This window comes from Chlorocebus sabaeus, chromosome 9 (assembly GCF_047675955.1).
Source record: "Chlorocebus sabaeus isolate Y175 chromosome 9, mChlSab1.0.hap1, whole genome shotgun sequence".
Taxonomy (NCBI): Eukaryota; Metazoa; Chordata; class Mammalia; order Primates; family Cercopithecidae; genus Chlorocebus; species Chlorocebus sabaeus.
The window spans coordinates 104,750,634-104,773,010 of NC_132912.1; the positions used below are offsets into that span (position 1 = coordinate 104,750,634).

Below are 22,377 nucleotides of genomic sequence, written 5' to 3' on the forward strand. Positions count from 1 at the left end.
ACACCCAAAAGGTATGGAAAAACGCAAACTGTAACCTACTTACCTAAAAGTAAAATTTATATCATTATTTCAGACCTACGAAAGCAAGACTATATAGTTTATAAGCAATCTAAGAAGCTAGAAGGTTGGGCACAGTGGGTAATCCCAGCACTTTGGGAAGCCAAGGCAGGCAGATCATCTAAGGTCAGGAGTTCTAGACCAGCCTGGCCAACATGGTGAAACCCTGTCTCTACTAAAAAATACAAAAATTAACCAACATGGTGGTACATAACTGTAGTCCCAGCTACTCGGGAAGCTGAGGCAGGAGAATCACTTGAATCCGGGAGGCAGAGGTTGCAGTGAGCTGAGATCATGCCACTGCACTCTAGCCTGGGCAACAGAGCAAGAATCCGTCTGAAAAAAAAAAAAAAGCCAGAGGTCTACTCTATTTAGATTGAAATCCTTTATACCCCTCTAGATCCCAGACCTGGCACTGGAATGAGGTTTACTCAGTTTGCTGTTCACCAAATTGCTCTCTTACCCAAAAAATGGAGGTAGCAATTCTGATGTCACACTCAATTCAGATATTTTATAAGGACTAAAGATAATATACATATTTGAGATCACATTAATGTGGCACAGCTGTTCTTGGGTGTTAGAAGAAGAATGTAGAAGTGGCAAAGGAGAAAGAAAACCTTAAGGTTTAAACTTTATTAAAATACAATGATGGTTAGGTGTAATGGCACACACCTGTAGTCCCAGCCACTTTGGGAGGCTGAGGTGGGAGGACTGCTTGAGCCTAGGAGTTGAAGACCAGCCTGGGCAACACAGTGAGGCCCTGTCATAACCTAAAAAGACATTATGATGATTCTGAGTTGCCTCTAGTTGTGTTCATTATAAAGAATTGTGATGGTCGGCCACGTGCAGTAGCTCATGCCTGTAGTCCCAGCACACTGGGAGGCTGAAGTGGGCAGATGACCTGAGGTCAGGAGTTAGAGATCAGCCTGGCCAATATGGTGAAACCCCATCTCTAGTAAAAATACAAAAATCAGCTGGGCATGGTGGTGCGCACCTGTAATCCCAGCTACTCGGGAGGCTGAGGCAGAAGAATCACTTGAACCCAGGAAGCAGAGGTTGAAGTGAGCCGAGATCACGCCACTGCACTCCAGCCTAGGCAACAGAGTGAGACTCTGTCTCAAAAATAAAAAATAAATAAAAAATAAAAACAAAAAACTGTGATGGTCAATCAGATCTCCTCAGGAGGCAGGAATCTCCCAGCCAGGCAACGGGAGACATAATCCGCCCAGCTCACAGGGCTCTGGCTAGGCTGTCAGGACAATGTAGGCTAAGAATGGATCAGAAGCTCTCTCTCTAAATTCATCCTACCTTCTAACTAATCAGTACTAGTACTTTAATGCTAAAGCCCAGAGACAACTAAGTGGTCTGCTGGTACTGCATATCTTTGATTTCAACAGTCCCCTACGATCACTATATTCATGTATCGGCTCCCTCTTCATGCAGTGTGCCTAGAAGTGATCATGCAGATATGTGCAGAATCCAAATTGTGGTTTGTGCTTATTAACTCTTCTGAAAAGATGTACAGATCCAGGTCAGAAAATGTTCCCTAACACTTCTCCACATGCAAATTCTTGAAGTATACACAGACCATTAATTTTCTTTTTTTTCTTTTTTTTTTTTTTTTTTGAGACAGAGTCTCGCTCTGTCACCCAGCCTGGAGCGCAGTAGTGCAATCTCAGCTCACTGCAAGCTCCACCTCCCGGGTTCACGCCATTCTCCTGCCTCAGCCTCCCAAGTAGCTGGGACTACAGGCACCTGCCACTGCGCCCGGCTAATTTTTTGTATTTTTAATAGAGACAGGGTTTCACTGTGGTCTTGATCTGACCTCATGATCTGCCCGCCTCAGTCTCCCAAAGTGCTAGGATTACAGGCGTGAGCCACCGCACCTGGCCTACACAGACCATGAATTTTTGTTGTTGTTGTTGTTTTGACACGGAGTCTCACTCAGGCTGCAGTGCAATGGTGCGATCTCGGCTCACTGCAACTTCCGTCTCCCGGTTCAAGCGATTCTCCTGCCTCAGCTTCCCAAGTAGCTGGGACTACAGGCACCTGCCACCGCACCTGGCTAATTTTTTTTTTTTTTTTTTTTTAGTAGAGACTGGGTTTCACCGTGTTAGCCAGGATGGTCTCGATCTCCTAACCTTGTGATCCACCCGCCTCCACCTCCCAAAGTGCTGGGATTACAGGCGTGAGCTACTGCGCCTGGCCAATAGACCCATAAATTTTCTAACATTCAATTATTTAAAATAGATTTGTACACATTAAATGAACCGTGGTACTTACATATAGAGATCCATAGGAAACTCCTTCATCATGTGTGTTACAATAAACTCTACCATCAGGTCTGAAAGGGGAATAGAGAAAAACTGGATCAATTACAATGGAATTCATTCCTTGCCTTTGAGTTGGAAAAAAAGCTTCTGAGTACACCTTGCACTCACACTGAATGGCATCCACTAACCACATCTTTATTCATATACACTTATTTTATATAACATACTTTGTGTAATACTGTTCACCACCTGCCACTTGTAAAGTAATAAGAAATTATTTCACCTGCTGACCTCCAGAAGGATACCCTGACCTGCCAATAAATTCAGATAAATGGAAAATTTCACTGTATAGATATTTCATCCCATGGCATTAATGCAGACCGCCAAAGGGAAATCATATTCTGAGACTAGACAATGAGGCAAGCAGAGAAGAAATTATGGATCACATTTGTGTAACCAGAGACTCAGCTCTAAAGCTATGTCAGTCAATCTCATCTTACTATCATGCTCAGTTAGACAGATATTGACTTAAATGGGCTGTGGGGCTTTGGGTCAATAGAGGCCTATTATATAGCCTTAATTACTGTTTCTAAAATTAAGTAGATTTAGAAACTGGGGCTCAACATCCAAGTGAAATGGGATTAAGAATTCAGCTAATTCCCTGAGGAAAATGCAGAATTCTGGACAGACAAAATCACTCAAGATACAGCCCCCTACCTGTCAACTCAGTCAGCCTCATCTCAGTTTAATTTACTCAGGGAAAGTTTTGTATATGTGAACCATGAACTTCAAGCCTCCTGGATAGCTGGCACATCAATTTGAACCAAGAAAGGATGGGAAGAATTTGAAATCTTTTTTTTTTTTTTTTTTTTGAGATGCAGTCTTGCCCCGGCTGGAGTGCAATGCTGTGATCTCGGCTCACTGCAACCTCTGCCTCCCTGGTTCAAGCGATTCTCCTGACTCAGCCTCCTGAGTAGCTGGGATTACAGGTGCCTGCCACCACACCCGGCTAATTTTTGTATTTTCAGTACAGACGGGTTTTCACCATGTTGGCCAGGCTGTTCTCAAACTCCTGACCTCAAGTGATCCGTCCACCTTAGCCTCTCAAAGTGCTGGAATTATAGGTGTGAGCCACTGCGCCCAGTCTGAAATTTTGATCAAGAGTAAGATATTTAACAAATGTAAATCATGTATCAAGTTTAGACATAGCCATTTGTCTCCCTGGAATGACTTTTTTCTTTGAATGACAGGACCCTTTTACTGACCACTCTATAACTGGGGTTGCTTTATCAAACATAACAATAAACATAGGTTTTTAGGCCAGGGAAAAAACATAACTAATAATTTCTTTGCAGAAGAAGCACATTAACCAGGTTCTACTCTTCATCTTCATCATGAAAGCCTATTGCTATCACAGAACAATGTCAATGTTGATGATACTCACTCACCCAGTACTGCACATACTAAAGGACGGCAGGGAAGATTCTTGTCTGCTGCCTTCTTCCTGTGTCTCATAGGCTTCACACACAAAAAATGAAGAAAGGAAATTAGGCACTGACATCCAGTGGTCTATCATCATGTTCCTTGTGCAAATAAAATCACTATTGCAGGGATACTTCTTTTCTTTCTTTTTTTCACATGGTGGGAGTGGAATGGGGTAGCATGGGGTGAGGCAGGGAAGGGAGGACTTGTGAATATTCTCAGTTATCAGTGCACGCCTGTTACAAAATTACAATTCACAGCCTCAAAGGGCACTAGAGAATACTACAATGGGAAAACTGTTGGTTTTACTTTGCTTTTAGTTATGTAAGTGGCATTACTAACGACAAAAAGGTACACTGGTATTTTTGACAATAAATAATTTTAAAAAAAAAAGAGGAAGTGATGGTGCCACCTATAGAAGCAGCAACAGTAGCAGTGGCAAAAAAAAACAAAGTAAGTTTTAAATCTAAACCTCAATGTAATTTTTTTTTTTTTTTTTTTTTTTTTGCTGGAGTGCAGTGGCACGATCTCAGCTCATTGCAAGCTCCACCTCCCAGGTTCACACCATTCTCCTGACTCAGCCTCTTGAGTAGCTGGGACTACAGGCGCCCACCACCACACCCAGCTAATTTCTTGTATTTTTAGTAGAGACGGGGTTTCATCCTGTTAGCCAGAATGGTCTCGATCTCCTCACCTCGTGATCCACTCGCCTCGGCCTCCCAAAGTGTTGGGATTACAGGCGTGAGCCACCAGGCCCGGCCCTCAATGTGATATTTTTTTAATATACCTCCAAGTTTTAGGAAATTCCCTGATCCTCCATATTCTGTTTACCCACTTCTCAGATGAACAAATCAGAGCAGCAGCTAGTCTTACCCGATCAAAAATTATACTACATTTTGAAAACAAAAGGCTTAGAATGATTTCCTTGCTAAAACCTATGTTATTGAAATCCAGTATCAGGCCAGGCGCGGTGGCTCACGCCTGTAATCTCAGCACTTTGGGAGGCCAAGGCGGGCAGATCATCTGAGGTCAGGAGCAGGAGACCAGCGCCAACATGGTGAAACCGTCGGTAAGAAAAATACAAAAATTAGCTGAGCATAGTGGCGGGCACCTGTAATCCCAGCTACTCGGGAGGTGGAGGCAGAAGAACTGCTTGAGCCCAAGAGGCAGAGGTTGCAGTGAGCAGAGATCACACCATTGCACTCCAGCCTGGGATAGAGAGAGAGACTTCGTCTCAAAAAATAAAAAAAGACAAAAAAAAAAAAAAAAGAAATCCAGCATCATTGCCACGCTTGTGAATTTTCCAAAACTCTCGAATAAGAAACAGCTCCATGACACACAAAAATCCCAACAAGCATGGGTCTGTTGAACAGCCGTCATGCAAAGCCCTTTGGCACAACTTTACACCCACATTTGTTCTAGTAGGATCAATTTCATCCCAACTCTGCCGACATACAAAAAATTTCCTCTAAGAAAAAACAAGAAGCAAAAGAAACACCTACCATTCTATGTAAGTTTACTCGAAAATTCATGTTGTCATCATGCAAAAATGCATTGGCATATTGATCCTAATAAAAATATAGAGAAAAAGTAAGAAGTGAGAGCTATATTTAAGGAACTGTTTGTAATCTATCACACTTCGTACAAATCCTTGGACTTTAAGAACTACTTCCAAGGATCAGGTGGACAGCTAATAGGATGAGCCTAGAGGCTTATGTCAAACCCTACTTAAGCCATGAGATTTTTCTTTAGTATAATTTCCTAGTGTATCTCTAACTGGTCAAAAATTTCCAAGCAAAAACAATAAAAATTAAGACACAGGGACTTAAGGCAGATGCTGAGAGGAATGAGAGGAATCTGTTTTCCTATTCCCTCTTCCGTCCCATCTGCCCAAGGAGCTGGCTCTGTTTGTGATAGCTTAAAGGTTTTCATAGGGGCTGCAGGATTCATGTGCAGGCTCCACACGAGGGTTTAGGAGCAAGAAGAAAAATCTGTGCTCTGCTGGGAATGGGCTCAGCCCAACAGAAGCAAACTGCTTCACAGGCAGCATGGAAGCAGACAAGACTCTGTCTATTCCGGGCTTTCCTGAAGACTGATGGAAAATCAAAAACCTCTTACCGTGGATTAGTAATAAACATCCCTTGGCCCTTTCCCAACACCTTTTCTGAAGATCTGACAAGCCTACAGACTCCAATTACAAGGAACTGTTACAATTTGTGAAAAACAACTCCTTTAAAGATTTTCTTAGACAAAATTTTGAAAAGCAATTATACCAAGCCCACTGCTAATAAGCAGCTCTTCTATAACCAGCCACCCCTAATCTTGTGAAAAGGAGGTCATCTTTCTACAGAGAACATGAAGACAGAAAGACTGAGAGAGATCTCTACTTCATGTGGACTACCTTCACCATTTTTCTTAAGAGAGAAAAGAGCAGAGTGGGGAAGAGTAAAGGGAGAGGTTGAAGCTATAAATTTAGCTCTAAATTCACTCAAGTTCTGCCATGACTGTGTGTCACCAAGATACATGGTGAGTTTGAACCTAATTAGTCCAACCAAAAGAGGCTTCTTAAAAAGCCAAAGCACCTCTTCTTTTTTCCCCTCAGCTCTTGCTCTTAGGCAAACTGTAATTACTGAGTTTCCAATTCCCCTCTCTGGCTTTACTCTCCACCCCTTCACCCCATCACAGGAAACCTGAGCTCCTTTTTTATTTTTATTTTTTAAACTGCTCCACTGCCAGGCATGGTGGCTCACCCCTGTAATCCCAGCACTTTGGGAGGCCGAGGTGGGTGGATCACCTGAGGTCAGGAGTTTGAGACCAGCCTGGCCAACATGGCAAAACCCCGTCTCTACTAAAATTACAATAATTAACTGGGCAAGGTGGCGCGTGCCTGTAATCCCTGCTACTAGCGGGCCGAGGCAGGAGGATCGCTTGAACCTGGGAGGCGGAGATTGCAGTAAACCGAGATCATGCCACTGCACTCCAGCCTGGGCAACAGAGCGATATTCTGTCTCAAAGCAAACAAACAAACAAACTGCTCCACAGTTTAAAAACACAGTGCTAAACAGCACGGAAGCAGACAAGACCCTGTCTATCCGTGGCTTCATCAAAGACTACACTATAGTGGGAAGAGACAGATACACAAAGGGGGAAGATTTTCTCTCCTAAACTTTAGGACCCTAAACATCATGAGACAGGAATGGGGTAAGGGGAGGAAGGGAAAGATAGCACTTTGTAAAAGGCTGCCTAATAGCAGAAGGCTGGTGAGACCTACCTCAGCAATACAGGTAAGGATAATTAGACAGAGTTTGCCACTGTGAAGCCTGTGTTCATCTGTAAAGAAAAAAGAAACTCTTCTCTGTAAATCATCCAGACCATGTTTCAATATAGAACAAGGATGTATATCATAAAAGGAAACATTCACACTTTCTCTTCCCACAAAATCCATAAATTAAAATCAAGGTACTACTATAGTAATTCTTGCTTCCCTTCTAGGCAAAAGAATTCCCCCAGAAATTTTCTTTTTTTTTTTTTTTTAATATCCTGGTAGTCTGTTAAATGACTAACTACCTCCCTGAGAGCCATCTAACTCATAAGGTTCCTACTGTCATGGCTCAAATAGTGGCCATCGCTCTCACATCAGCCCTTTGCTGATAGAACTTGAATAGTCAGGGCCATTTCCTTTCTCATCTGCCAGCTCTAAGCACCACCTACCACAAAATCTAGAAAGATTTCATGACTGCTCATAGCAAACTGGCAATGAAATAGAAAAGAAATTAACTGGAGACTAGGGTCCAGCCCACGCTTCTCCTTGCAATTGTATACTTATGCCCTGGAAAGCTGTGAACTCTTGATCATTTTTCTTCCTGTCAAAGTTACTCATTCAACAAATATTTACTTAGCACCTACTATGTGGCAGGCACTGTGCAAGGCACTAGAGATACAGCACTGAACAAAACAGACAAAGGTCCCTGGTCTCTCACAACTCACATTCTAGTTATTAAAAAAGAAGAAGGCAAACTCAACAGCAGGGCTCTAAGCCCACACACAAAAGGACAAAAAAGAGCTAATCCATTACTGCCAAGTACAAGAACCCATCAAGCTTACTTTACTTTCCAGAAACTCTGTGGATGAAGGAGTGAAAAGGAGGTAAGAGGATCATGCCAGTATAGCCAAAATAGACAAATGGCTCATGATTTTCAAATTAGCTTCAACAGGACCCAGACTGAAGTCCACTCTAGAGAGAAGACCTCTTAATGGATTACAGTGCTGTAGAAGTTAGCTATTACTATTTACCCTGACATTGACCTGCTTCTTTCTCAAAAATGGGATCTATCAATTAAAACCTGACAATTAGATGGCATAATGGCGATTACAGTCCACAAATATACTCACCTCTCCTCAGAGATAGGCATTGCAAAAAGAGTAATGATGATAATCCCTACCTGACATTTCCTATAGCTTCATCAAAGCCCCGACATAGCCAAAGAGCAATGCCCTTGCCTCTGGAAAACTAGATTCACGACTCTTCTTTTTTTTTTTTTTTTTTTTTTGTTTGAGACGGAGTCTCGCTCTGTCGCCCAGGCTGGAGTGCAGCGGCGTGATCTCCGCTCACTGCAAGCTCCGCCTCCCGGGTTTACGCCATTCTCCTGCCTCAGCCTGCAGAGTAGCTGGGACTACAGGCGCCCGCCACCTCGCCCGGCTAGTTTTTTGTATTTTTTAGTAGAGACGGGGGTTTCACAGTGTTAGCCAGGATGGTCTCGATCTCCTGACCTAGTGATCCGCCTGTCTTGGCCTCCCAAAGTGCTGGGATTACAGGCTTGAGCCACCGCGCCCGGCCAATTCACGACTCTTCTACCTACCTTTAGCCACAGAGTTTCTATGGCACTATCCTCCCAAAAACTGAGAAGCAACTCCTACAGAAAAGCCTGCAGCTATCTCTCCACTTAAAATTTTTTTTTAATTTTTAAATTAAAGTGTTTATGAATACAAAACTAAGGCATATTTCATTATAGACAGTCTTTTAAACTCAAAAAAAGCATACACACACAAAACAATAAAAAACAAATTTAATCATACCACCCAAATGCTATAACTGTTAAGACTTTGGTGAATCAACTTTAAGTCTATGCATAGACATACATGGTTTTTACAGTTTTTTGCCTAGTATCTCTTGTGAAGGTTGAGCAGAAGCTTCTTTAAGGTGACACCACCAAAGTCAGAAAAATTCCAAGGAATAAAGGCTTTCAAACCAGGGGGAAACCCACAGCAATAGCGGCCAGGCTTGGTGGCTCACATCTGTAATCCCAGCACTTTGGGAGGCTGAAGTGGGAGGATAACCTGAGGTCGGGAGTTGGAGACAAGCTTGGCGAACATAGTGAAACCCCATCTCTACTAAAAATACAAAAATCAGCCAGACGTGGTGGTGTGCACCTGTAATCCCAGCTACTCAGGAGGCTGAGGCAGGAGAATTGCTTGAATATGGGAGGCAGAGGTTGCAGTAAGCCGAGAAGATCGTGCCACTGCACTTCAGCCTGGGCGACAGAGTGAGACTCTGTCTCAAAAAACAAACAAACAAAATCAAGGGAATGATAAATACAAAATTCTGGAGAATGGAGAGGAGAGAAGTGATTAGGGAGGGGATGCACAGGTAGCTTCAACAGCATTAATGTTGTTTCATTTAAGTTGGGTGTTAGGTTCACATATGTTCATTTTATTATTATACTTTATAAGTTATGCTATCTATTATAGTTATTATAAACTCTATACCTTATACATATCTATTAAAAGTATCTTTTGGAGTTTAAATGATAAATATATAATGAAAAAGAAAAAGATAATATCCTGGTGGGGGGGTGGAGGCAGAGCCAAGAAAAAGTTGCTTCTATTGCTGCTAAAAACATAATGAGCTAGCCAAGGCATGCAGCAGGTCAGGGGCTGAGGCAGGAAGAAAGCTGGACCAATAAAGCCACACAGGAGTCATTTTTGAAATTAACTCTTCATTCCTAACCTTGCCCTTTGCCATATTTAGGCTGCCTGTTGGCAAAGACCACTCATTGTGCAATTAATCAGCCTTTAATTTTGTCTTCCATTTCATGGATAGCAAGTGACCAGGACAAAGAGGCTTATATAATCACTAAAGCTAAAAATGAGTTCCAAGGGCCTCAGTTCACTGTGTTATATCAGGCAAAGCTAAAAGTTCATTTTCTAGGTCACATCCATGCAGTTTCTCTATTCTGTGGTTGCTGCAATACTTCTGAGAAAGGAAGAGGTTACCATTTCCATAAAGAAGCAATGGCTTCAAGAAAGTGACATACAAGTCTTGTTATCCTTGCTTGCCAGATCTCACTTGCCAAGTCTCAGAGGTTCAGCTATCTCTGCAGCTCCCAATGGATTGCTTTATGTTAGGAGTTAGTGACATGGACTACTTACATCTATCTCATCCCTGATACAGCTCTCTCTCTCGAAAGAGAACACTCGCAAGACATAAAGGAAGAAAAAAGTCTAAGTTTGCAAGGCAGAAATCTCCAAGAGCTAATACAACATGTCTGAGTGTAACATATCTTAGACTCTGCCCACCCAGGCTCCTTTCTGCTCTGGCAATTCTTCATTTTCCATACTTATCATTGAGCTCTCCTATCTCTGTCTACCAATGTTTCTTTCTTATTCTAAAAGCCTCTGAATCCTGGTCTTTTCCTACTATGCAGTTCTTGCCTTTCAGCTCCATTCTGAAACTCCTGAAAACTCTCCAACCAGAAACCTACCTACCTCACTTGGCAAATAAGAGCCTTCTAGAGTATACTTAATGCCTAAGGGAATCTTAAACCACCTACAAGGCATTAATCTCTCCTCACAGAAAGTAAAGTGGCAAAAACCATAGTATTTCAGCAATTTTGCTTCTAAAGTGGAACTGGTTTTTTGGTTATTTGGGAATCTGAAGTTCATCTGCAGACCATAATTTAAGAACCCAAATATAAACTACTAAACAGTTAGTTCCTAAAAAGGATTTAAAATTATAAAGAAGTCTTAAAAAGGAAGAATCTATGCCAAATTGTTAAGAGTGATTAACTCTGGAGAGTTTAAATTACAAAGAACTTTCACTTTCTAAGTTAACTATTGCTAGAATGTTTTAATTTTTAATAAGAATATTTCAATTATTTTTGTAATTAGGAAAAAAATTCTTTTTTTTTTTTTGGAGATAGTTTTGCCCTTGTCACCCAGGCTAGAGTGCAGTGGCGTGATTTTGGCTCACTGCAACCTCCGCCTCCCACATTCAAGCAATTCTCATGCCTCAGTCTCCCAAGCAGCTGAGATTACAGGCGCCCACCATCATGCTCGGCTGATTTTTGTATTTTTAGTAGAGACAGGGTTTCACCACGTTGGCCAGGCTGGTCTCAAAGTCCTGACGTCAGGTGATCCTCCAGCCTAGGCCTCCCAAAGTGCTGGAATTACAGGCGTGAGCCACAGCGCCTGGCCAAAAAATCCTTTTAAATAGAAGAAGCCCACGGGATCAACCTGTAGGTACCAAAATAAATGCTAATAAAAATGTTCATTAAAATGCTAGCTTTGTGCCCCAAAAAAGCAAGCATTCTGGGGACAAATGGGGATATTGAAACAGGGACTAAATATTACATGATATTAGAGAATTACTGTTGACTTTCTCAGATATAATAATGGTATTCTGGATATCTAGGAAAATGTCTTTAATATAAGTTAAAGGACTTATGTGTAAAGCAGAGTTATGATGTCTGCAACTTCATTTAAAATAATTCAGCCAGGCCGGGTGTGATGGTTCATGCCTGTAATCCCAGCACTTTGGGAGGCCGAGGTGGGCAGATCACAAGGTCAGGGGTTTGAGACCAGCCTGGTCAACATGGTGAAACCCTGTCTCCACCAAAAATACAAAAATTAGCCAAGTGTGATGCCACGGGCCTGTAGTCCCAGCTACTCCAGAGGCTGAGGCAGGAGAATGGCTTGAACTTAGGAGGCAGAGGTTGCAGTGAGCCTTGGCTGCGATTCCCCTCTAGCCTAGGCAACAGAGCAAGACTCTGTCTCAAAAAAATAAAATAAAATAAAATAAAATAAAATGATTCAGACAAATTAACAACAACGATACACAGAAAAAAATTTAAGTGCAAACCAAGTATGGCAAAATGTTAATGAGTATATAGGTAAATCACTTCATAATTATTTTCAACTTCTATATACTAGAATTTTTTCATTACAAAAAATGGGGGAAAAAATGCTAGCTCACTGTCACCATGAAATCAAAGGCTTACTTCCAGGCAATCCTAAAACTGGGATATATTCCACTTATATCAGGTTCCTAGAGTAGTCAAATTTATACAGGCAGAAAGCAGAATGGTGGCTGCCAGGCCTTGGGGCAAGGGGAAAATGGAGTGTTAGTGTTTAATGGGTACAGAGTTTCTATTTCATAAGATGAAAAAGTTCTGAGGCCAGGTGCGGTGGCTCACACCTGTTATCCCAGTACTTTGGGAGGCCAAGGTGGGCAGATGACATGAGCCCAGGAGTTCAAGACCAGCCTGGCAACATGGCAAAACCCCATATCTACAAAAAATATACACACACACACAAAATTATCCAGGTACGGTGGTGCACACCTGTAGTCCCAGCTACTCAGGAGGCTGAGGTGGGAGAACTGCCTGAGCCCAGGAAGTCGAGGCTGCAGTGAGCTGAAATCACACCACTGCACTCCAGCCTGGGTGACAGACTGAGATCCTGCCTTCAAAAAAAAGAAAAAGAAAAAGTTCTAGAGATGGATGATAATGGTTTTTTTTTTTTTATTTTTATGTTTTTTAGAGAAGGAGTCTCTCTCTGTCGCCCAGGCTGGAGTGCAATGGTGCGATCTCGGCTCACTGCAAGCTCCGCCTCCCGGGTTCACGCCATTCTCCTGCCTCAGCCTCCCGAGTAGCTGGGACTACAGCTGGCTGCCACTGCACCCGGCTAATTTTTTTGCATTTTTTTTTTTTAGTAGAAATGGAGTTTCACCACTGTCTCAATCTCCACCTACCTTGGCCTCCCAAAGTGCTGGGATTACAGGCGTGAACCATCACGCCCAGCTTTTTTTTTTTTTTTTTTTGGAGATGGAGTCTCGCTCTGTCATGCAAGCTGGAGTACAGTGGCATGATCTCAACTCTCTGCAACCTCCATCTCCCGGGTTCAAGTGATTCTCCTGTCTCAGCCTCCCGAGTAGCTAGGATTATAGGCACATGCCACCACACCCGGCTAATTTTTGTATTTTTAGTACAGACAAGGTTTTGCCATGTTGGCCAGGCTGGTCGTGAACTCCTGGCCTCAAGTGATTCTCCCACCTCGGCCTCCCAAAGGGCTGGGATTACAGGTATGAGCTACCGCACCCAGCCAGTGATGATGGTTGTACAAGAATATGGAAGTAGGTAATGCAACTAAATAGTACATTTAAATATGATTAAGATGGTAAATTTTGTTATATATACTTTACATAATGAAAACAAACACACAAAAATTGTGAACACTCACATATATCTATATAAATAAAAATGCTAAGTAGAGGGAAAAACAAAACTAAGATATTTACTGGATAGAATTTGCTGAGTCTTCTCCCAACCCCTTCCTAGGACAACCACTCCACTACTCTACCACCAAGTAAAAAGTCATAGCAAAATCATAAACAGAGGAAAAACAGGACATCACACAACAAAACCTCAAACTTTTCCAACACTCAATCCTCTCCCACTTCCACTCTTGCATTTCTAGGATGGGTACTGACACTTCTATTTTAAGTGTTTAAGAACACAGTCCCTCTGAATCTCACCTCTTCCTACTGTACTGCATACGACAGTCCTCTAATTCTCACCACGAGCTGATGCTTTCAGTTCCTGTCCTCAAAAGGGAATTCCCTGAAGCGTGTTAATCCCTCCACTTCCCACACATAAGAGTCTGCATCTACTTACCACGATCTGCTAAGAAGATTTGCTAGTTTTCATAGAGACCAATTTTTTTCCTGTTCTATTTTTGAGTACTCCCCTCCAGCTTCAGGTTTTCCCAACACCACCTAATTGCCATCTAGCAGTGAGACATCACTGTTTTCCACCAATGAAGACCAAGTACACAAGGCCCCAAGGGTTCATCTTGTCAAAGATTCAAAATATTAATGTTGCTGTTTGATGCCGGCTGCCTGCCACACCTTCTACTTCCTGAGCCCCCAAAATAGCTATGGCTTACCTTTGGTGTCCTGCATGACAATTGAGCTATACTTTAAAAACGTTATCAGTAGATTACTGGTCTGTACATCTGCATCCAGTGGGAGTTCCACAGAACTTATAACTGGAATAGAACAGATAAAATGCACTTAGCCTGCAACATATTCCATCTAACACTTCTACCCACATAGCCAATTTGCCAGCAGGCAAAAAAATCACTAAACAAGCTTTTTCCACAACAGAGGGAGGACCAAGTGCTCATCATAAAACTTTTATCTACTCTTCCTAACCCTGTAGAGTCCCCTTCCTATTCCCCAAATTAAGGCCAGTGACCTGCTCTCCTACCTAGGGCCAGTCTCCAAGAACAGTGCTTTTTCTCCCAACATCCTGGGAAAGGTATGTTACTTCCTGCCCCAAGTACCCCCAAAGAGTTTAAGGCCATTCTTAAAGGTACTTTGATTTCTACCTAAAGGAAAAATCTGTATTGAATATAAATGAGTTTTACTTTGATGGGTCTCCTACTTAAAATCAGTGATGATTCCTTCCTAACAAGGAGAAATCTTGCTGAATTTTGAGAACAAGTTTTATGCTGGACATACCCAAGACAGAGAGGGGAAAATGTTAAGGCAGAACTATATTCAAATTCTACCACTATTAAGTGATAGAATTCCCTTTCCCCCGAAAGGGAACTGAAAAGGAATAGTAGACTGAAAACAGATGAACAGGCCAAGCACGGTGGCAAACGCCTGTAATCCCAGCGCTTTGAGAGGCCGAGTTGGGCAGATCACCTGAGGTCAGGAGTTTGAAGCCAGCCTGGTCAACCTGGTAAAACCCCATCTCTACTAAAAATACAAAAATTAGCTGGGCATTGTGGCCGGTGCCTATAATCCCACCTATTAGGGAGGCTGAGGCAGGAGAATTACTTGAACCCGGAAGGCAGAGGTTGCAGTGAGCCAACATGGTGCCACTGCACTGCACTCCAGCCTGGGTGACACGGCGAGACTCTGTCACAAATAAATACATAAATACAAACAGATGAACATTACTGATTAGAACAGCCTGGGAACTGAGCCACAGTTCCAGTGAACAATGAGGGATAATTGGTTTCTAATGACCAGGGCTGACCCATACAGAACACAATTTGTTTTTTGTTTTTTTGTTTTTTTTCTTTTTGAGACAGAGTCTCGCTCTGTTGCCCAGGCTGGAGTGCAGCGGTGCCATCTCGGCTCACTGCAACCTCTGCCTCCTGGGTTCAAGCAATTCTCCTGCCTCAGCCTCCCAAATAGCTAGGATTACAGGTGCCCATCACCATGCTCAGCTGATTTTTGTATTTTAGTAGAGACGGGGTTTCACCATGTTGGCCAGGCTGGTCTTGAACTCCTGACCTCAAGCAATCCACCCACCTTGGGCCTCCCAAAGCGTTGGGATTAAGGCATGAGCTACTGTTCCCAGCCCAGAACACAGTCTTAATGTAGGTTTCCCAAAATTCTAAGACTTTAAATTAGACTCAGACCTCTTGTTAAGTGCTTTTACATTGCCTAAGATATAATATATAAGTTAAAGAAGTCTTATAATGGCCCAGAAAAGCTAGAGAATCTATGGCTTTCTGCTACATTTTCAGTCATGAAGATTCAGTTGACTTTGGAATATTACTCATAATATGTATTCATAACCGTAACAGATCCCCCTGGAGTTATTACGATATAAGCAGAGAACGTTTATTAACAGTGAGGAACATTTGCATATTATGAACCCATAATAAACAGCAAGCACAACAAAAAGCCTTATGAAAAGAAATCAGCATGCCCAACCCCTGGCTATTTTCCCAGTTAGGCCTCCAAGAGCTAATATAAGACAAATTTTTAAGCTGAAATACTATAAGGTTTTAATTCATGTTATGGGTTAACGACCCAAGATTGTCATTTCAAACCACAGCCTATTCTGAAGCTCAGAACCCATAATCATCCCTTTGTCCAATACAAGGAGGTACCTAACTGTTAAGTGGGACTTTTTTCCTGCTCATACGCAGCAATTACTGGAAAACTATCTTACATAATATGTAAAAATATAGAAGTATATGTATTTTTAGTTTACCAGAAAGTCCTCTCATGCCAAGGCTGAGTTGTCAAATGTAAAGTCTGAGCTGAGAACAAATGTTATAGCTAAACTGCCGGCTTTTAAAAACATGGCTCCAGTGACATACCTTTAAATATAACTGGGCTACTGAATACCACTATAATTAAGATCCAAAAATTAAAAACAAGGTTGTAATACTTAGGAACCCTACGAAGGAAATGAGTTAGGAGACAGGGAAAAGAACAAATAGAACAGAGACAGAATAAAATCCCTCACAAATTAAAATCTTCTTCCTAAGGAAGAGTCATTCCTTGATCTTTGGCTTCATAATTCTTCCCAGCAGCTTTTGTCAAGGGAGACAGTCATTTGAAAGTGGGCTGACTTGATCTTCCCACTAGAAAAAATAAAAGCTCACTGGTTGTAGGTAAGTAAGCACAAATCCTGCCATGGCATAATCAAGTGTGTGGGTGGAAGTGTTCACAATGAACAGTTTGAAAGGCAGTTCTCTGAAGCATCCAAACCCCAACATCACATGGAACTCATACATACATACATATATATATATATATATATGGTTTTCGATATCCATGGTAACCGGGCAGGCTTCATTCTTAAAGAGAAAGTACAGTATTTCCATTGCGTTATTCTGTGGCCTGAATAAACAGAGACAAGTAGGCAATCCTTACTACTTGCTCCTTCTCAGTAAGATATTTTGGGGCTGGGCATGGTGGCTCATGCGTGTAATCCCAGCACTTTGGGAGCCCAAGGCAGGCGGATCACCTGAGGTCAGGAGTTCAAGACCAGCCTGGCCAACATGGTGAAACCCCATCTCTACTAAAAATACAAATATTGGCCAGGTGTGGTGGCTCACGCCTGTAATCCTAGCACTTTGGGAGGCCAAGGCAGATGGATCACGAGGTCAGGAGATTGAGATCATCCTGGCTAACACTGTGAAACCCCATCTCTACTAAAAATACAAAATATTAGCCGGGCGTGGTGGCACACACCTGTAGTCCCAGGGAGGCTGAGGCAGGAGAATCACTTGAACCTGGGAGGTGGAGGTTGCAGTGAGCTGAGATCACGCCACTACACTCCAGCCTGGGCAACAGAGTGAGACTCCATCTCAAAAATAAATAAATAAATAAATAAATAAATAAATAAACAAACAAACACAAAAATTAGCCAGGTATTGTGGTGCATGCCTGTAATCTCAGCTACTCAGGAGGCTGACGCATGAGAATCACCTGAATCTGGGAGGCAGAGGTTGCAGTGAGCCAAGATCACACCACCACACTCTAGCCTAAATGACAGAGCAAGACTTTGTCTCAAAAAAAAAAAAAAAGATATTTTGGAATTTGGCTTTCAATTCTAAACAGGTCCAATTTGCTACCATACATATGACTAACAATGGCACCTCCCTGTCATAGTTCTGTACTGTTTATACTGCCTGGAAATGTTACTGCCACAGGTAGTATATGAAAACTTAAAGGAGAGAAAGAATAAAGAAGGTCATTTCACATACAAACAGTGGGGAGGCAAAAAGAAAGGATCAAAGTTGGATTGTCTATACTTCTTTTTTTTTTTTTTGAGACGGAGTCTCGCTCTGTTGCCCAGGCTGGAGTGCAGTGGCCGGATCTCAGCTCACTGCAAGCTCCGCCTCCCGGGTTTACGCCATTCTCCTGCCTCAGCCTCCTGAGTAGCTGGGACTATAGGCGCCCGCCACCTCGCCCGGCTAGATTTTTGTATTTTTTTAGTAGAGACGCAGTTTCACCGTGTTAGCCAGGATGGTCTCGATCTCTTGATCTCATGATCCACCCGTCTTGGCCTCCCAAAGTGCTGGGATTACAGGCTTGAGCCACCGCGCCCGGCCCTATACTTCTTTACCCAAAATAAGTTCAATCTTTGAGCTACAACATCAAATATTAACATAGATTGTTTTTAGGTTACAATATTCCACCAAACACACTCAGCCTATAATAGACCTCAAAGTTTTTGGCAAAAATTCATAATTTCTTTTCTGTTGCCTTTTTCTTAGGTTCCAGCCATAAGATTTATGAAGGGGAAATTTTCACTGTTGTTTTGAGGGAGAGAAATCTTACATATCCACCAAACTCCCAATTATAATACACTCAAAGCCTGTCATTTCCAACTGGGAGTGGCTGATAGACACATACAGTGAGTGAATGCCAGGTTCACATTCTCATTCATTTATTCAACAAATATTTATTAAGCAAGTACCATGCTGGGCACTATGCTGGGCATATAGTAGTAAACAAAATAGATAAGATCCTGCTCACATGTTTGGGTTATCAGTCTCCACTATCACTGATCTTAGGCAAATTGCTTCATTTCTCTGGCCTCAATTCCCTCACTGATCAAATGGTAACATCAGATAACTTTACTATTTTACATTCATTTCAGGGCTTTATAATCACAAGGTGGCATTTTTCACAAAATATCTCATCTGAGCCTCACAAGAACCCTGAGAGTGGGGCAGGACAGGCATTACTGACCTTTCCGGTCTAGCACTCCATGCCTCTACAACTACTCCCTGAGGAATAAAAACTAGAGTTATGTAAGCTTATTTTACAGAGAAAATAACTTGACTGTCTTTTTCCAAAGTTTTCTTTGGAAATTTAGGAGGCCTGAAGGATAGTACTACAGACAAATTTAGTGGAAAAAATTAACAACTACGTTCTTTGTTCAGCACAGTTATGCTCACTCTGAGAGATCTAAGATCATATTAATCAAGAAAAGCAAAGTGGTGGTGGGCTCACCATCAGAGGAAGGTGGTGTAGTCCCAAGTGGTGTGACTGGGGTTGCAGGAGCAGGACTGACAGGGGTCGTCACCAAGCCCATTTCTGGATGGCTCTGAAAAAGATACACAGATGTGTAAGAAAACAGAAAATCTAGTTCTCCCTGAGTACCAAGTGCCTAATACCAATAAGGACTGGTATTCCAGACCTTATAATTTTTTTTTGAGACAGCATCTTGCTATGTTGTCCAAGCTGGTCTCAAAATCCTAGGCTCAAGTGCTCTCCTGCCTCAGTCTCCTGAGTAGGTGAGACTACAGATTCATGCCACTGTGCCCCTAGTCTCATAATTAGAAAGCTCACTGAGGCCGGGCATGGTGGATCACATCTATAATCCCAGCACTTTGGGAGGCCGAGGCGGGCAGATCACGAGGTCAGGAGATCAAAACCATCCTGGCCAACACAGTGAAACCCCATCTCTACTAAAATACAAACAATTAGCTGGGCATGGTGGTGCATGCCTGTAGTCCCAGCTACTCGGAAGGCCGAGGCAGGGGAATCATTTGACTCCAGGAGGCAGAGGTTGCAGTGAGGCAACATCACGCCACTGTGCTCTAGCCTGGTAACAGAGCAAGACTCTGTCTCAAAAAAAAAAGAAAGAAAGCTCACTGAGGAGGGACTACTTCTGCATTTAGTTCTCATGAGTACTTGATTACAGTTGATGCTTGCTAATCTCTAATAAGCTCTGTGTGCTAATTTATCTTAAGCAACTAGGTTTCCATTACATAAGTTTTTCTGTGGCACCACAGAAATTTAAAAAATTAAAAACTGGGGTAAACAAATATACAGGATTACTCTACAAGAGAGCAGAGAACATTTGCAATCCCATCCAGACCTGGGATCTCATCAGATCAACCGAAAACACATCAATAGGCTGTTCTGATAACCACATAATTGACTAGTAGATGTAGATGAGTCAAGGGGATACCAGGTACTATAAAAAGAACTATTCAGCTGGGTGCAGCGGCTCACACCTGTAATCCCAGCACTTTTGGGAGGCTGAGCCAGGTGGATCACGAGGTCAGGAGATCAAGACCATCCTGACTAACACGGTGAAACTCTGTCTCTACTAAAAATACCAAAAAAAAAAAAAAAAATTAGCCAGGTGTGGTGGCGGGCGCCTGTAGTCCCAGCTTCTCAGGAGGCTGAGGCAGGAGAATGGCGTGAACCCAGGAGGCGGAGCTTGCAGTGAGCTGAGATCGCGCCACTGCACTCCAGCCCGGACAAGAGTGAGACTCTGTCTCCAAAAAAAAAAAAAAAAAAGGAGCTATTCAGATGCGGCCTTCCTGTTCCACAACAAACAAAAGTGTGTGTGCCTTCATTGGGAGGCAAAGACATAGAGAGACACCCAGTAGGGACCAAAACAGATAACTCTTCCGTCCCTGACCTTTCTTAGCCATTCCTCCCACATCAGCTATTGAGAATTAAGCTGAGTGACAGCTGTTTTTAACTTCCCTTTTCTTCCCTAACAGCTTTACCAGCACTTTACTTTCCTCACCTCTTCCTTTAAAATCAGTTATAGGATTTGGAGAGCAGATAAGAAACAGAGTGAAAATAATAACTAAAGTCTCTATGTTATCAGTCATGAAAACTCATAAGTGTTCTATGAAGCAGATCTCAAACTAGCATGATGCTTTTTAAGCATGACCTTATTTTTGTGTGAAAATTCAAATGAATAGATTCCATATACATCTACCCTTTGAGAAAAAGCATAAGCAAACTTTCCCTTAAAAGAACTCTACATACATATTGTAAACAGTCTGGCTTTAAGATAAAAACACTTCATCAATTTTTTAAAAGGGCTTTCATGGATAGCTCTTGAGTTCTCGGTCTACTTTAGTCCTCTTCTATGCCAATTACTGCGGCTATCCCTCAAGCATGTGACCCATCGCTCAGTATTCTGGGGGTTTTTTTGCTTTTTATTTTGTTTTGTTGTTTACTTATTTATTTTTCCTTGAGATACAGTCTCACTCTGTCGCCCAGCCTGGAGTGCAATGGTGCAATCTTGGCTCACTGCAAGCTCTGCCTCCCAGGTTCACGCCATTCTCCTGCCTCAGCCTCCCAAGCAGCTGGGACTACAGGCACCCACCACCACGCCCGGCTAATTTTTTTTGTGTGTGTATTTTTAGTAGAGACAAGGTTTCACCATGTTAGCCAGGATGGTCTCAATCTCCTGACCTTGTGATCCACCCACCCCAGCCTCCCAAAGTGCTGGGATTACAGACATGAACCACAGCGCGGGGTCCAGCACTCGGTATTCTATGACTTCCTTTCAATGTATGTAAACCATATTATCTGTTAACAGCTAACTTTAACCTGGCCAAGATATTTTTTATTTTTTTCCTCTGGAAATTGGTGAGATAATAAGATGAGTGGCTTGGCCTATTTTATCTCCAGTTGTAATTCCACAGTGGTGTGGAAAGCAGAAAGCCCAATATAAAAATCCACATAGCAGATAATACCAGGGATTTCTAGTGAGCAAAATGAAGTCATCACAACTCATTCGGATTAACAGGATCAGTAAACTGTCCAAAAAAACTAACTTTGCACGTTATTAGACTCATTTCAGCACTGGATGGAAACATACATAGTTGAGGACAGCACAAAACAAAGGCAACTGATTCAACCCTTGTTACTACCACTTACCAATGCAAAGCAGGGTTTAAACAAGTACAGACAGATATGCTTTTCAATGGAATGAATCAGTATGAAACTTAGGGAGAAAAAAAAACACTGGGATTTTTAATGTAACCAACCTGAGCTAATACTGTGATGAAGTTGCGATTTAAATGAACAGCTTCATAAAGTGCCAGAAGAATGGCCTCATTGGTTCTAAAGAGAAAAAGAATAAATTAGAGTGGCTTTTATACTGGGGGAGTTAAAACAATATAACCATGAAGATAAGATTGGATTGCACCCCAGCACCTCATTATCAATTCCTTTGCATTTCTAAAGTTCCCCTTTACTCGCCATTTGGGCATATGCAAAAGTGTATAGGCAAGAGTTAGGGCCTTCACTTTAATTCCTTAGGACCAGTTCTCATCTACTTCATTATCTTCCCTCTGTTTTTCCACCTCAACCCAGTTAAGTCCTCAACTGGCTCAGACACCCATCACTCTTTTGTTTCATTGCAGAGATAGGCTGGCAACAGTTGTCAGCTTATTGTCGCCCAATACATATGAAAAACAGAAATGTCTAAGGGTCCATTATTGTTCAAAACCCATGAAACATTGGAAAATCACGAAAAAAAAGCATGATTCTGTAAAATATTAACAAGAGGTTACACTGCACATTCTCATATCCAGCAGGACAGCCCACACTAAAGTCCCAGTCACTGCACAAGAATGTCAGGCACTTACTGTACTGAGATTTTCTCATGGGCATCTGCTATGAACATGCTGCCCACCTGTGGAAGAAAAGGGGAATTGCAGACTTATAGCAGGAGGATATGAGAGGAGCTTTGTGCCTACGAAGCCT

General features: G+C 42.2%; 1 protein-coding gene across 3 annotated transcripts in view; it reads right to left on the minus strand.

Annotated features, from left to right (window-relative positions):
• Positions 1 to 22,377, minus strand: part of ARMH3 (armadillo like helical domain containing 3) — a 227,652-nt gene that overhangs the window by 155,630 nt on the left and 49,645 nt on the right. For all 3 annotated transcript variants that reach the window (XM_038009495.2, XM_038009496.2, XM_073019294.1), the window contains exons 12-19: positions 22,260 to 22,306; positions 21,657 to 21,732; positions 18,865 to 18,958; positions 14,034 to 14,135; positions 7,084 to 7,142; positions 5,315 to 5,380; positions 3,779 to 3,848; positions 2,341 to 2,401 (exon numbers count right to left, since the gene is read on the minus strand). In XM_038009495.2, coding sequence (XP_037865423.1) covers positions 2,341 to 2,401; positions 3,779 to 3,848; positions 5,315 to 5,380; positions 7,084 to 7,142; positions 14,034 to 14,135; positions 18,865 to 18,958; positions 21,657 to 21,732; positions 22,260 to 22,306 — 575 coding nt within the window. The remainder of the gene's footprint in view (positions 1 to 2,340; positions 2,402 to 3,778; positions 3,849 to 5,314; positions 5,381 to 7,083; positions 7,143 to 14,033; positions 14,136 to 18,864; positions 18,959 to 21,656; positions 21,733 to 22,259; positions 22,307 to 22,377) is intronic.